Source organism: Emys orbicularis, chromosome 17, assembly GCF_028017835.1.
Source record: "Emys orbicularis isolate rEmyOrb1 chromosome 17, rEmyOrb1.hap1, whole genome shotgun sequence".
Classification (NCBI taxonomy): Eukaryota; Metazoa; Chordata; order Testudines; family Emydidae; genus Emys; species Emys orbicularis.
Window position 1 is genome coordinate 25,908,016 of NC_088699.1, and position 15,400 is coordinate 25,923,415.

At 52.4% G+C, this 15,400-nt stretch overlaps 1 protein-coding gene across 1 annotated transcript in view; it reads right to left on the reverse strand.

The window, feature by feature from the left end:
• STX1A (syntaxin 1A) overlaps positions 1-15,400 on the reverse strand; it is a 296,907-nt gene that overhangs the window by 41,626 nt on the left and 239,881 nt on the right. Inside the window, exon 6 of the mRNA XM_065418475.1 lies at positions 6,705-6,813. Coding sequence (XP_065274547.1) covers positions 6,705-6,813 — 109 coding nt within the window. The remainder of the gene's footprint in view (positions 1-6,704; positions 6,814-15,400) is intronic.

A 15,400-nucleotide genomic window follows, 5' to 3' on the forward strand; every position in this document is an offset into this window, starting at 1 on the left:
GGCTCATGAAGCCATACACAGGCAGCCTGGACAGGAGTCAGGACCTGTTCAACTACAGGCTGAGCAAGTGCCGAATGGTGGTGGAATGTGCATTTGGGCGTTTAAAAGCGCGCTGGCGCAGCTTACTGACTCGCTGTGACCTCAGCGAAAAGAATATCCCCATTGTTATTGCTACTTGCTGTGCGCTCCACAATATCTGTGAGAGTAAGGGGGAGACATTTATGGCGGGGTGGGAGGTAGAGGCAAATCGCCTGGCCGCTGATTACGCGCAGCCAGACACCAGGTCGGTTAGAGCAGCACAGCAGGGCGCGGTGCGCATCAGAGAGGCTTTGAAAACTAGTTTTGTGACTGGGCAGGATATGGTGTGAAACTTCTGTTTGTTTCTCCTTGATGAAATCGCAGCCCCCCCCACGCACCCGGTTAACTCTACTACCCTGTAAACCAAGCACCCCAACCTCCCCTACCCTCCCCTCTTCAAGCACCACTTGCAGAGGCAATAAAGTCATTGTTACTTCACATTCATGCATTCTTTATTAATTGAGCACACAACTAGGGGGATAATTGCAAAGGTAGCCCGGGATGGGTGGGGGAGGAGGGAAGGAAAAGGACACACTGCACTTTAAAACTTTAAAACTTATTGCTGTGGAAATCATCTAGGGTGGAGTGATTGGGTGGCCGGAGGCCCCCCCACCGTGTTCTTGGGCGTCTGGGTGAGGAGGCAATGGGACTTGGGGAGGAGGGCTGGTGGTTACAGAGGGGCTGTAGCGGCGGTCTCTGCTCCTGCTGTTGGTTACAGAGGGGCTGTAGCGGCGGTCTCTGCTCCTGCTGACAGAGGGGCTGTAGCGGCGGTCTCTGCTCCTGCTGTTGGTTACAGAGGGGCTGTAGCGGCGGTCTCTGCTCCTGCTGCCTTTCCTGCAGCTCAACCATACGCAGGAGCATATCACTTTGATGCTCCAGCAGCCGGAGCATCGACTCTTGCTTTCTGAGTACAAGCTCACGCCACTTCTCCTCTTCAGCCCGCATTTCAGCCCGCCACCTCTCCTCTCGCTCATATTGGGCTTTTTTAAAATCAGTCATTGACTGCCTCCACGCATTCTGCTGTGCTCTGTCAGCGTGGGAGGCAGTCTGTAGTTCAGTGAACATTTCGTCACGTGTCCTTCGCTTCCTTCTTCGAATATTCACTAGCCTCTGTGAAGGTGAAACATTTGCAGCTGGTGGAGGAGAAGGGAGAGTTGTTTAAAAAAGATACATTTTTGAGAACAATGGGTACACTCTTTCACGTTAGATTTTGCTGTTCACATCACACAGCACATGTGCTTTCGTTACAAGGTCGCATTTTTCCTCTTATATTGAGGGACTGCCGGTTTGGTGTGAGAGATCACTCACGCAGTGCCAGGCCACAGATTTCAGCTTGCAGGCAGCCATGGTAAGACACAGTCTTTGGGCTTTTTTAACCTTGTTAACAAGTGGGGATGGTTTAAAACAGTACTGCTCTCATTAACCATACCAAGCACCCGTTGGGTTGGCCATTTAAAATGGGTTTGCAATGTAAAAGGAGGGGCTGCGGTTTCAGGTTTAATATGCAGCACAAACCCAACTAACTCCCCTCCCCCACACACCCAATTCTCTGGGATGGTCACTTCACCCCTCCCCCCCACCGCGTGGTTAGCAGCGGGGAATATTTCTGTTCAGCAGAGCAGGAAGGGGCACCTCTGAATGTCCCCTTAATAAAATCGCCCCATTTCAACCAGGTGACCGTGAATGATATCACTCTCCTGAGGATAACAAAGAGCGATAAGGAATGGATGTTGTCTGCATGCCAGCAAACACCGGGACCATACGCTGCCATGCTTTGTTATGCAATGATTCCAGACTACGTGCTACTGGCCTGGCGTGGTAAAGTGTCCTACCATGGCGGACGGGATAAGGCAGCCCTCCCCAGAAACCTTTTGCAAAGGCTTTGGGAGTACATGAAGGAGAGCTTTCTGGAGATGTCCCTGGAGGATTTCCGCTCCATCCCCATACACGTTAACAGACTTTTCCAGTAGCTGTACTGGCCGCGATTGCCAGGGCAAATTAATCATTAATCATTAAACACGCTTGTTTTTAAACCATGTGTAATATTTACAAAGGTACACTCACCAGAGGTCCCCTGTGTGCCCACAGGGTCTTGGGTGAGTTCGGGGGTTACTGGTACCAGGTCCAGGGTGACAAACATATCCTGGCTGTTGGGGAAACTGGTTTCTCCGCTTCCTTGCTGCTGTGAGCTATCTATGATGTTCTCTCCATCCTCATCTTCCTCGTCCGCCGAACCCGCTTCCCTGTCTCCAGTGAGGGACTCATAGCACACGCTTGGGCTACTGGTGGCTGCACCCCCTAGAATGGCATGCAGCTCCTCGTAGTAGCGGCATGTTTGCGGCTCAGCCCCGGACCTTCCGTTTGCGTCTCTGGCTTTGTGGTAGGCTTGCCTTAGCTCCTTAATTTTCACGCGGCACTGCTGTGCGTCCCTGTTATGGCCTCTGTCCTTCATGGCCTTGGAGATCTTTTCTAATGTTTTGCCATTTCTTTTACTGTTTCGGAGTTCGGCCAGCACTGCTTCATCTCCCCAGATGGCGATCAGATCCCGTACCTCCCGTTCGGTCCAGGCTGGAGCTCTTTTGCGATCCTGAGACTGGGACTGGGACTCCATCACGGTTACCTGTGCTGATGAGCTCTGCATGGTCACCTGTGCTCTCCACGCTGAGCAAACAGGAAATGAAATTCAAACGTTCGCGGGGCTTTTCCTGTCTACCTGGCCAGTGCATCTGAGATGAGAGTGCTGTCCAGAGCGGTCACAATGAAGCACTGTGGGATAGCTCCCGGAGGCCACTAATGTCGAATTCCGTCCTCACTACCCAATTCCGACCCCCATAAGGCCGATTTTATCGCTAATCCCCTCGTCGAGGTGGTGTAAAGAAACCGGTTTAAAGGGCCCTTTAAGTCGAAAGAAAGGGCTTCGTCGTGTAAACGTGTCCAGGCTTAAGTCGACTTAACGCAGCTAAAGTCGACCTAAACTCGTAGTGTAGACCAGGCCTTAGAGTTGCAGCTAGCAAGAGATGTTAAGAGTAACAAGAAGGGCTTCTTCAGTTATGTTAGCAACAAGAAGAAGGACAAGGAAAGTGTCGGCCCCTTACTGAATAAGGGAGGCAACCTAGTGACAGAAGATGTGGAAAAAGCTAACATACTCAATGCTTTTTTTGCCTCTGTCTTCACAAACAAGGTCAGCTCCCCAGACTGCTGCACTGGGCAGCACAGTATGGGGAGGAGGTGACCAGCCCTCTGTGGAGAAAGCTAGACGAACACAAGTCCATGGGGCTGGATGCACGGCATCCGAGGGTGCTAAAGGAGTTGGCAGATGTGATTGCAGAGCCATTGGCCATTATCTTTGAAAACTCATGGCGATTGGGGGAGGTCCTGGATGACTGGAAAAAGGCTAATGTAGTGCCCATCTTTAAAAAAGGGAAGAAGGAGGATCTGGGGAACTACAGGTCAGTCAGCCTCACCTCAGTCCCTGGAAAAATCATGGAGCAGGTCCTCAAGGAATCAATTTTGAAACACTTTGAGGATAGGAAAGTGATCAGGAACAGTCAGCATAGATTCACCAAGGGCAAGTCATGCCTGACTAACCTAATTGCCTTCTATGATGAGATAACTGGCTCTGTGGATGAGAGGAAAGCAGTGGATGTGTTATTCCTTGACTTTAGCAAAGCTTTTGATATGGTCTCCCACAGTATTCTTGCCGGCAAGTTAAAGAAGTATGGGCTGGATGAATGGACTATAAGGTGGCTAGAAAGCTGGCTAGATCGTCGGGCTCAACGGGTAGTGATCAATGGCTCCATGTCTAGTTAGCAGCTGGTATCAAGCGGAGTGTCCCAAGGGTCGGTCCTGGGGCCAGTTTTGTTTAATATCTTTATTAATGATCTGGAGGATGGTGTGGACTGCTCTCTCAGCAAGTTTGCCGATGACACTAAACTGGGAGGAGTGGTAGATACACTAGAGGGTAGGGATCGGATACAGAGGGACCTAGACAAATTAGAGGATTGGGCCAAAAAAAACCTGATGAGGTTCAACAAGGACAAGTGCAGAGTCTTGCACTTAGGATGGAAAAATCCCATGCACTGCTACAGACTAGGGACCGAGTGGCTAGGCAGCAGTTCTGCAGAAAAGGACCTAGGGGTTACAGTGGACGAGAAGCTGGATATGAGTCAACAGTGTGCCCTTGTTGCCAAGAAGGCTAACGGCATTTTGGGCTGTATAAGTAGGGGCATTGCCAGCAGATCGAGGGACGTGATCATTCCCCTCTATTCGGCATTGGTGAGGCCTCACCTGGAGTACTGCATCCAGTTTTGGGCCACGCACTACAAGAAGGGTGTGGAAAAATTGGAAAGAGTCCAGCAGAGGGCAACAAAAATGATTAGGGGGCTGGAGCACATGATTTATGAGGAGAGGCTGAGGGAACTGGGATTGTTTAGTCTGCAGAAGAGAAGAACGAGGGGGGATTTGATAGCTGCTTTCAACTACCTGAAAGAGGGTTCCAAAGAGGATGGATCTAGACTGTTCTCAGTGGTACCAGATGACCGAACAAGGAGTAATGGTCTCAAGTTGCAGTGGGGGAGGTTTAGGTTGGATATTAGGAAAAAACGTTTTCACTAGGAGGGTGGTGAAGCACTGGAATGGGTTACCTAGGGAGTGGTGGAATCATTTTCTTTAGAGGTTTTTAAGATGAGGCTTGACAGAGCCCTGGCTGGGATGATTTAGTTAGGGATTGGTCCTGCTTTGAGCAGGGGATTGGACTAGATGACCTCCTGAGGTCCCTTCCAACCCTGATATTCTATGATTCTATGACCTGCAGCTGAGAGCAAGGTAACACTGACAGGAAATGAAAATGTGGGTACACCAGAGTTGGAGGCCCCTGGGAAAGGAGTCTGGGCTGTCAGTCCATAGAGTCATAGAATACCAGGGTTGGAAAGGACCTCAGGAGGTCATCTAGTCCAATCCCCTGCTCAAAACAGAACCAATCCCCAGACAGATTTTTATCCCAGTTCCCTAAATGGCCCCCTCAAGGATTGAATTTACAACCCTGGGATTAGCAGGCCAATGCTCAAACCACTGAGCTATCCCTCCCCCCTCATTGGATACATGACCTCTCACAAAACTACCATCACAACTGGCCCCTTTGCCGTCAGACTCAGCAGAGAAGCCAAGGATGAACTAGGCCCTGGAGATAGGATTCCTTCACACCCTTGACAGTAAATAGCTCCTGGAGCCGGGGCTCAGGCATTTAGGCTCCCTGTACAGGACCCATTCTGTGCAGACATTCCAGTCTTCTGTGCTGGCAATCTGGCACCTTTCAGCAGTCTGGAGCTCCCTTCAAAAACGGCTTTTCCCTCTAACGAGACTGTCAGCGTCTGAATATCCAGGGAGCACACTAGCCCTGAACTCCCATGCAGCACAACGTGGCAGGCCCACTGAGCCTTGCCAGAGCCTGCCACACTGACAGCTCTGCACTTGAAAGAGAAGATACTCCTGAAGTGATTCTATATTAGTGACACACATACACAGGGGCCTCAGCCAGGATCCCAGCATGCCTCTGCTTCGCAAATCTATGGGACCCTCTTACTCTGAGCTGGGAAGAAGAGGGCAGAGTGGGCCCATGTCTGCCAAAAGCAGCCATTTACTATATCAATCACAAACAATCACAAGCATATCTGCAGAACTTAGTCCTTCAGCTGAAGAAACACACACCTTTACCATATGTGTCAACTCCTTTAGCTGCCAGTATTTAGCTGTGACATTCTGAGTTTCCCAGACCTGAAGGAGAGCTCTGTGTCGTCTCTGTCACCAACAGAAGTTGGTCCAATAAAAGCAATTACCTCACCCTCCTTGTCTCTCTAGTAGCAAATATGTCCCTTACCTTCTCTGTAGACCCAGCCCCTGGAGGGCAACATCATTCTCACACGCAGGTGACTGCAGCCGTGGCCCACTCCCGCAGCACGCACAGCCAGCAGACACAAGATTTACAGTGAGGTAGGGTTACCATATTTTGAGTGTCCAAAAGGAGGACACCCCACGGGGCCCCGGCCCCGCCCCCAGCCCCGCCCACACCCCAACTCCACCCCCTCCCCAAAGTCCCCGCCCCAACTCCGCCCCCTCCCCTGCTTCCCGCGAACATTTGATTCGCGGGAAGCCTGAAGCAGGAAGCAGGCAGCAGGTAAGCTGGGGCGGTGGGGGGGAGGAGGCGCGGCCCAGTCTGGCCCCGTCCGGCGGCCGGCCCGGCGTCTCCAGCCTGGCTCGGCTCAGGCCCTGGGGTGCCGGCCCCGGGCCAGCCCCCGGCTGAGCACCCCCGGGCCAGCACCGCCGGCCCCCGGCCGCCCAGCACCGCCGGCCCCCGGCCCGGCGGGCCAGCACCCAGCGGCGCCGGATTTTCCCGGACATGTTCGGCTTTTTGGGATTTCCCCCCGGACGGGGATTTGAGTCCCAAAAAGCCGGACATGTCCGGGAAAATCCGGACGTATGGTAACCCTACTGTGAGGGAGCTTTGCATGAAGCACTGAAACCCTGAAGCAGCTTTGATTGCCTGTTAATCAGCACCAGGAATCGACTCGCACAAGGACACACCAGGCACTGAGTTGCCCAGGGTTGCTGCTGCGGGTGGTTTTACTCACTGATTTCCAGCTGTCTTTGAATCCTCCCTTTGCAGCGCTCCCTGTAGTCAGACTGGGTGGCATTGTACTCAGACATCACCTCCACAAACTTGCGCGACAATGTGGAATGCTGGAGAGGGAAGAGTAACAAAGAAAGTCACATTTTACTTAGTCTCATAGGGAGAGGGGCCATTCTCTATCAAGGCTTTTGTCAGGATGAGAAATTCACAGCTCTGAACCCCACATCACTAAAACTCCCCCCTGGCATTTCCATCCCAGACAGAGTAACCCAGGTGATGACTGCACAGACATTCTACAGCTTCTGCAGAACTATCATCTGATGACATCAACCAGGTGGGGTTAAGACAGCTTGTCATGAATATTTATCACCCTGAGCACAAACTTGATGATATTTTACCCGACTGTCAAAAGAAAATATTTGCCCTGGGAGCAGAGAGTTTGGCAAGGCTGACAGAAAGAGAAAACGTCGCTGTTCTAATTTAAATCTGAGAGCTACACTCAGCCGTTACTCCTGCCTTACTCAGGAAGATGCCTAGATGCACTGAGATTTGCTGAGCAGAAAGTTAAGCAAGTTTCTTGTGATCAGTGGCACTGGAGTCAGAGGGCCCTGTTCCCTAGAAGGACTGTTATTGAGGGGACACCAAGGAATCAGGGCTAGAAGCAAAGCAGCCACATGGACAGAGAGCCCTGCAGAGCGGTTAAAAAAGTTCCACTTGTTCAATGTAACCTGCATGCAGCCTCGCTCTTTGCTAACTCACAGCATCTGCAGTGCAGCAGCTGGCTGCATGAGCCCTGAGGCTGGGTCCGGAGCCCCGGGTTTTGCAGACACAAACCTAGCCCAGCAACAGACCCGGTGGAAGGAGGAGTTCGAGCTGTGCACAGACCTGGGCATGTAGGATGATGACATCAGCAGGAAAATAAAACAGTTATTTTACCTTATTGGGGAACAAGAGAGAGAGGGCTGCACCCCTGGGGAGCTCAGCACTGCCTCAAGCCTCACAGCAGGCCTATGGCTCCTCAATGCGACACAGGTTCTTCACTTGAGACCAATGCAGAGGGGAGGGGATAGAGCCCAGTGTCACTGCCATATGCACACAGGCTGCTCCATGCAATTTTGGGGACTTGACAGAGTACCTAATTCAGGTCAGTCTGCAGCACTTGGGGTCACCACCTGCAGGAGCAGCTGCTCCAAGAAGTACATCTCACATTAGACAGATGCTTAGTCCTGGGGCATGCAGCGGCAGCCTCAAGACAAAGGATGGAAGCCTCCGGAGGCACAACACACCGGAAGTACAGCAGTGAGACAGCAGCAAAGGAGGGCAGGCAGCCAGGGTTCCTTACCCATAGTGAGATGCATTTCCTGTGGGAGACCATGAGCAGGTGGAGAAGTGCCCTGCCCTAGGACAGCACTGCAAGGAACGCGGCAAATTGGACCCTGGTAGCAGTGTGTGCAAGAGAAGAGGAGGTTGTACAAGTGGGGGAAGGGACATCAGACAGCAGTGATGACATCATGACTCTCTCCTTGAGTCCAAGAGCGTATCAGGTTCAGGCCGTCAGGACGGGAAAGCAACAAGGGACAATACCAACCTCTGTGCATGCAACAATGGTTCCAGGAAAACGGGCTGTGCTCTGAACCCTGCAGCGGGGCCTCCTGCCGTGGGATTCCTTGAGGTGAATTGGTCTCAGACACACCCATTACAGACAGCAGGCACAATCTAATAACGTACCACAAGAGCACAATGCAGCCCGTAGGAAAACATGACCTCATCGTAACTCACCTGAAAAATAACAGCAGGCAGAGCTGAGGTTTGTGGTAGTGGATGGTGAGCACCACTGGCCCGTCGGGGGATCACAGCGAGAAGTAAGGTTAAGATTTTGTCACGGGTATTTTTAATAAAAGTCACGGACAGGTCACGGGCAATCAACAAAAATTCACAGAAACCGTGACCTGTCTGTGACTTTTACTAAAAATAATGGGGGGAGCTGACAAAGGGGGAATAACAGCTCCAGCCCCGGGTGACTCACAGTTCCGGGCTCCCGCCACATGGCTCACAGCTCCGGGGTCCACGCTGCATGTCTCAGAGCTCCGGGCTCCCGCCACATGGCTCAGAGCTCCGGGCTCCTGCCACATGGCTCAGAGCTCCGGGGTCCATGCTGCATGGCTCAGAGCTCCAGGCTCCCGCCACATGGCTCAGAGCTCCGGGCTCCCACCACATGGCTCACAGCTCCAAGGCCCCCATTGCCAGTGATGGCTTAGAGCTCTGGGGCTGGTGGCTCAGAGTTGCTGAACCCCTGCCACCCACGGTGGCTGAGAGCTCCCAGCCTCCAACCTGGCAGCTGACAGCTCCAGCTGCGCCACGCCAGGGCTCAGGGCTGAAGCTGAAGAAAATGTCGTGGAGATCTCTGAAAGTCACGGAATCTGTGACCAAATCTTATCCTTAGTGATAAGCCCTGGATCTGTTCAAGGGGCAGCGTCACACTGACATTCCAGTATGATGCATCAGACAAAGGATGCTGGTTGCTTAGGCTAGCAGAGCCCTGTCAGAGACTGAACTCAAACAGGAAAAGAGCTTCTGGCTGTCGTATTTGGAGCGGAGCGATTCCATCAGTGCCCCTATGGCCACCCAGTAATAGTGCAATCAGCCCACAAACCCCTAGAGACAATCCTGGCAAAGCCCTTTCTTAGGGCTCCAAAGAGATGGCAACGCATGTTGATGCACCTCCAGTGCTACAGGTAGAGATCAGACATTGTCCAGGACAATTACTGGTGTTAGCTGACACCCTGAGCAGGTGATACACACCCAGCACCCACAAGACGGGGGAAGGGGTTTAGGACATGAATCTGGAATGCCTGGTTGAAAAGGGACCTGGTGGGGCTATTAAAAGTCTGGTTGGCAGTGCAGCAGGGCTAAGGCAGGCTCCCTGCCTGCCCTGGCTCCATGCAGCTCCCGGAAGCGGCTGGCATGTCCCTGCAGCCCCAAGGCCCAGGGGCGATCAGGGAAGCTCCATGCACTGCCCCTGCCCCAGGCACCGGCTCCGCAGCTCCCATTGGCCGGGAATTGCAGCCAATGGGAGCTGTAGGGGCAGCATGCAGAGCCCTCTGGCCCCTGCGCCTAAGAGCTGGACATGCCAGTTGCTTCTGGGAGCCACACGGAGCCAGGGCAGGCAGGGAGCCTGCCTTAGCCCCACTGCGCCACCGCCTGGGAGCCGCCTGAGGTAAGCGCTGCTCGGCTGGAGCCTGCACCCCGACCCCCCTGCCTCAGGGCGGAACCCCCTCCTGCACCCTAACTCCCTCCCGGAGCCCACACCCCGCCCTGTACCCCAATGCCCTGCCCCAGACCTGAGCCCCCACCTGCACCCCAAACCCCTTGGCTCCTACACCACAAACCCCTCATCTCCAGCCCCACCCCAGAGCCTGCACCCCCATCCGGAGCCCTCACCCCCTCTTGCACCCCTGCCCCAGCCCGGAGCCTCCTCCTGCACTCTGAACCCCTCATTTCTGGCCCCACCCCACAGCCCACACTCCCTTCTGCACCCCAACCCCCTGCCCCAGCCCAGTGAAAACGAGTAAGGGTGGGGGAGAGCAAGCAACAGAGGGAAGGGGGATGGAGTGAGTGCGGGCGGGGCCTCAGATAAGGGACGGGGCAGGGCAAGGGTGTTCAGTTTTGTGCAATTAGAAAAATGGCAACCCTCCGCTGATGGAAATCAACGAGGCTACAGCAAAGGACGTCCAACTACAGACAGTCCAGAGAGTGATCCTAGCAGAGAGGCTAGAAGACAAAAGCCAAGTACCTGCCGGAACAGAATCATAGAGGTTTTTAAGGCCTGGCTTGACAAAGCCTTGGCTGGGATGATTTAGTTGGTGTTGGTCCTGCTTTGATCAGGGGGTTGGACTAGATGACCTCCTGAGGTCCCTTCCAACCCTGATATTCTCTGATTCTATATTTTCACATTAAAGATGAGCTGAGTGTGCAGGATAGAATTATACAAAGGGATGTGTGATGGGATATACCTGGCTCTTTGGTGCCCTCTGCTGGAGGCCGTGCAGTCCTACTATGCCCCACCTCAGGAAGGAGCAGTGGAAGTGGGTAATAGAATCATAGAAGATTAGGGTTGGAAGAGACCTCAGGAGGTCATCTAGTCCAACCCCCTGCTCAAAGCAGGACCAACACCAACTAAATCATCTCAGCCAGAGCTTAAAAACCTCTAAGGATCGAGATTCCACCACCTCCCTAGGTAACCCATTCCAGTGCTTCACCACCCTCCTAGTGAAATAGTGTTTCCTAATATCCAACCTAGACCTCCCGCACTGCAACTTGAGACCCTTGCTCCTTGTTCTGTCATCTGCCACCACTGAGAACAGCCGAGCTCCATCCCCTTTGGAACCCCCCTTCAGGTAGTTGAAGGCTGCTATCAAATCCCCCCTCATTCTTCTCTTCTGCAGACTAAACAAGCCCAGTTCCCTCAGCCTCTCCTTGTAAGTCATTTGCCCCAGCCCCCAAACGTTTTTGTTGCCCTCCACTGGACTCTCTCCAATTTGTCCACATCCTTTCTGTAGTGGGGGCCCCAAAACTGGATGCAATACTCCAGATGTGGCGTCACCAGTGCCAAATAGAGGGGAATAATCACTTCCCTCGATCTGCTGGCAATGCTCCTACTAATGCAGCCCAATATGCCGTTAGCCTTCTTGGCAACAAGGGCACACTCCTGACTCATATCCAGCTACTCATCGACTGTAATCCCCAGGTCCTTTTCTGCAGAACTGCTGCTTAGCCAGTCGGTCCCTAGTCTGTAACAGTGAATGGGATTCTTCCATTCTAAGTGCAGGACTCTGCACTTGTCCTTGTTGAACCTCATCAGGTTTCTTTTGGCCCAATCCTCCAATTTGTCTAGGTCACTCTGGACCCTATCCCTACCCTCCAGCATATCTACCTCTCCCCCCAGCTTAGTTTAAAAGGTCCTCCAGGCCTGCCTAAACAGATTTAGGGTTTCTTCAGGGTATGTTAGCAACAAGAAGAAAGTCAAGGAAAGTGTGGGCCCCTTACTGAATGAGGGAGGCAACCTAGTGACCGAGGATGTGGAAAAAGCTAATGTACTCAATGCTTTTTTTGCCTCTGTCTTCACAAACAAGGTCAGCTCCCAGACTGCTGGACTGGGCAGCACAGTATTGGGAGGAGGTGACCAGCCCTCCGTGGAGAAAGAAGTGGTTCGGGACTATTTAGAAAAACTGGATGAGCACAAATCCATGGGGCCAGATGCGCTGCATCCGAGGGTGCTAAAGGAGTTGGCGGATGTGATTGCGGAACCATTGGCCATCATCTTTGAAAACTCATGGCGATCGGGGGAGGTCCCGGATGACTGGAAAAAGGCTAATGTAGTGCCCATCTTTAAAAAAGGGAAGAAGGAGGATCCGGGGAACTACAGGCCAGTCAGCCTCACCTCAGTCCCTGGAAAAATCATGGAGCAGGTCCTCAAGGAATCAATTATGAAACACTTAGAGGAGAGGAAAGTGATCAGGAACAGTCAGCATGGATTCACCAAGGGGAAGTCGTGCCTGACTAATCTAATTGCCTTCTATGAGGAGATAACTGGTTCTGTGGATGAGGGGAAAGCAGTGGATGTGTTATTCCTTGACTTTAGCAAAGCTTTTGATACGGTCTCCCACAGTATTCTTGCCGCCAAGTTAAAGAAGTATGGGCTGGATGAATGGACTGTAAGGTGGATAGAAAGCTGGCTAGATCGTCGGGCTCAACGGGTAGTGATCAATGGCTCCATGTCTAGTTGGCAGCCGGTTTCAAGCGGAGTGCCCCAAGGGTCGGTCCTGGGGCCGGTTTTGTTTAATATCTTTATTAATGATCTGGAGGATGGTGTGGACTGCACTCTCAGCAAGTTTGCAGATGACACTAAACTGGGAGGCATGGTAGATACGCTGGAGGGTAGGGATCAGATACAGAGGGACATAGACAAATTGGAGGATTGGGCCAAAAGAAACCTGATGAGGTTCAACAAGGACAAGTGCAGAGTCCTGCACTTAGGACGGAAGAATCCTATGCACTGCTACAGACTAGGGACCGAATGGCTAGGTAGCAGTTCTGCAGAAAAAACCTAGGGGTCACAGTGGACGAGAAGCTGGATATGAGTCAGCAGTGTGCTCTTGTTGCCAAGAAGGCTAATGGAATTTTGGGCTGTATAAGTAGGGGCATTGCCAGCAAATCGAGGGACGTGATCGTTCCCCTTTATGCGACATTGGTGAGGCCTCATCTGGAGTACTGTGTCCAGTTTTGGGCCCCACACTACAAGAAGGATGTGGAAATATTGGAAAGAGTCCAGCGGAGGGCAACAAAAATGATTAGGGGTCTGGAGCACATGACCTCCAGAGACTGAGGGAACTGGGATTGTTTAGTCTCCAGAAGAGAAGAATGAGGGGGGATTTGATAGCTGCTTTCAACTACCTGAAAGGGGGGTTCCAAAGAGGATGGAGCTCGGCTGTTCTCAGTGGTGGCAGTTGACAGAACAAGGAGCAATGGTCTCAAGTTGCAGTGGGGGAGGTCTAGGTTGGATATTAGGAAACACTATTTCACTAGGAGGGTGGTGAAGCACTGGAATGCTTTACCTAGGGAGGTGGTGGAATCTCCTTCCTTGGAGGTTTTTAAGGCCCGGGTTGACAAAGCCCTGGCTGGGATGATTTAGTTGGGAATTGGTCCTGCTTTGAGCAGGGGGTTGGACTAAATGACCTCCTGAGGTCCCTTTCAACTCTGATATTCTATGATTCTATGATTGCACAGAAGCAGCCAATCAGAGCCCTGCAGGCTCAGATAAAAGGAGCTGCAAGGACTGAGCAGGTCACTGCCTGTCTGGGACCAGAGGCGAGGACGTTGGCTCTGCTCTGGCCAGAGGAAGGAGAGGACCTGACAACTGTAAAGGAACAGGTGAAAGGACAGGGGCTACGTGGGAAAAGGCTCAGGGAAAGCAGCAGCAAACTGGAGGCAGCGGTACGTGGCTGCTGTGTGTAGAGTCTTTGGGTTGGGGCCCAGAGTAATGGGCCGGCCCAGGCCCCCCACCAGCCAGTGCTGGAGTGGCCTAAGCCCTGGAAAGGGCACAAGGCTAGTTTAAAATGCCCAAGAAAAGGGGCTAGACTCAAAGGGTCCAGAGACAGGGCTGAAGACCCTGGTGAGGGCAGAGAGTTTTGTTGGACTTTTGCTACCCCAGAAGGGGCTTGTACATTTTGACTGTGTGACTTGGCCGGAGGGCTGAGCCACTGAAGCCCGCCTAGTGAGGTTGGCAACTTACAGGCAACACCAGGCGCAGCACTGCACTCAGCCGACAGGGAGCACTCACGAGAGGTGAGAGTTGCTCGTCATGGGATGTCATTGCAAAAGATACGTGCCTCATCCCTGGGCACTGACAGCTGTCTGAGGCACCCTTGTGAGTGCGCCTACTGGCCAGGAATGAATACACAACTCCGCTCCTTGACAGAAGGGTGTGACGCCTGTCAGTCACGTGAGAACCACCAGCGGAAAGTGACTGTTACCAGATGAGCTGCCCACCCAACAATGGAAGAAGGTGGGAGTGGACTGACTACCTTCAAGGGAAAGCAATACTTGAGGTCAGTGGATTACTACTCACATTTTTGGAAAGTCAATGCCCTGCCTGATACAAGCAAGTCAAGATTGGGAAATTGAGGGCCTACTTTGCAGGGTACGGCACTCCAGACTCTGTATTCACTGACAATGGCAGGAGAGAGATCACTTGATCATTGCCTGTTGGTCCACTCCCTCTGGGGCACCTGGCATTGGCCACTGTCGGTAGACAGGATACTGGGCTAGATGGACCTTTGGTCTGACCCAGTACGGCCGTTCTTATGTTCTTATGTTCTTATGACAATGGGCCTCAATTTGCCTCAGAAGAATTCAAGGAATTTGCAGGCATATGGGAGTTTGACCACACATTTCCTGCCCAGCATATCCACAGAGCAATGGTGAGGTGGGATCAGCTGTGAAAACAGCTATGAGACTGTTACCCAAAGCTGTTTCTTCTGGTTTGGATCCCTTGTTAACACTGGCACACAGAAATACCCCAGCACAGGAGTGCCAAACAATCCAACCCAGACACTTATGGGACAAAGGACCCTGCTACCAATGCGAGGAGACCTGTTACAGCCAGAAGGGTGGAGATATCACCGAGAGGAGATGGCCAGAGAAATCAGGCACTAGGGTACAACTGATCAGCCTAGGATCTGTGAGCCCTGGATACAGGCACATCTGTGAGGATCCAGTCATTAGAGAGACACCAGAAGGAGAGGGACTAAAGGAGTAGTGAGGGGTGCAGCGGCACCCAGGTCATATGAGGTGACTAATCAAGAGGGACAAGTGATACAAGGAGACACTTCCAAGTGAGCAGACACAACACCCAGAGAAAACCCATTGCAGAGTGGACAGACAAAGAACCACTGGAAACAAACCCACAGGGAGGGAGGAGACTCCACAGAGAGACAGTATGCAAAACTCAGAGACAGATGACAGGAAGACAGAGATACGTCATCAGTTGAGGAAACCAAAGACTATGTAACCAGCTGAGTCTGTGGGAAAGACAAGATTCCTCTGGCTGAAGGGGCACAGGGTGGGGTCTGGGTGTCAATTATTTGTTTTTAATGTTTAAAATGTTTGTAAAATAGGGAAGATGTAGAGCAGAACAGT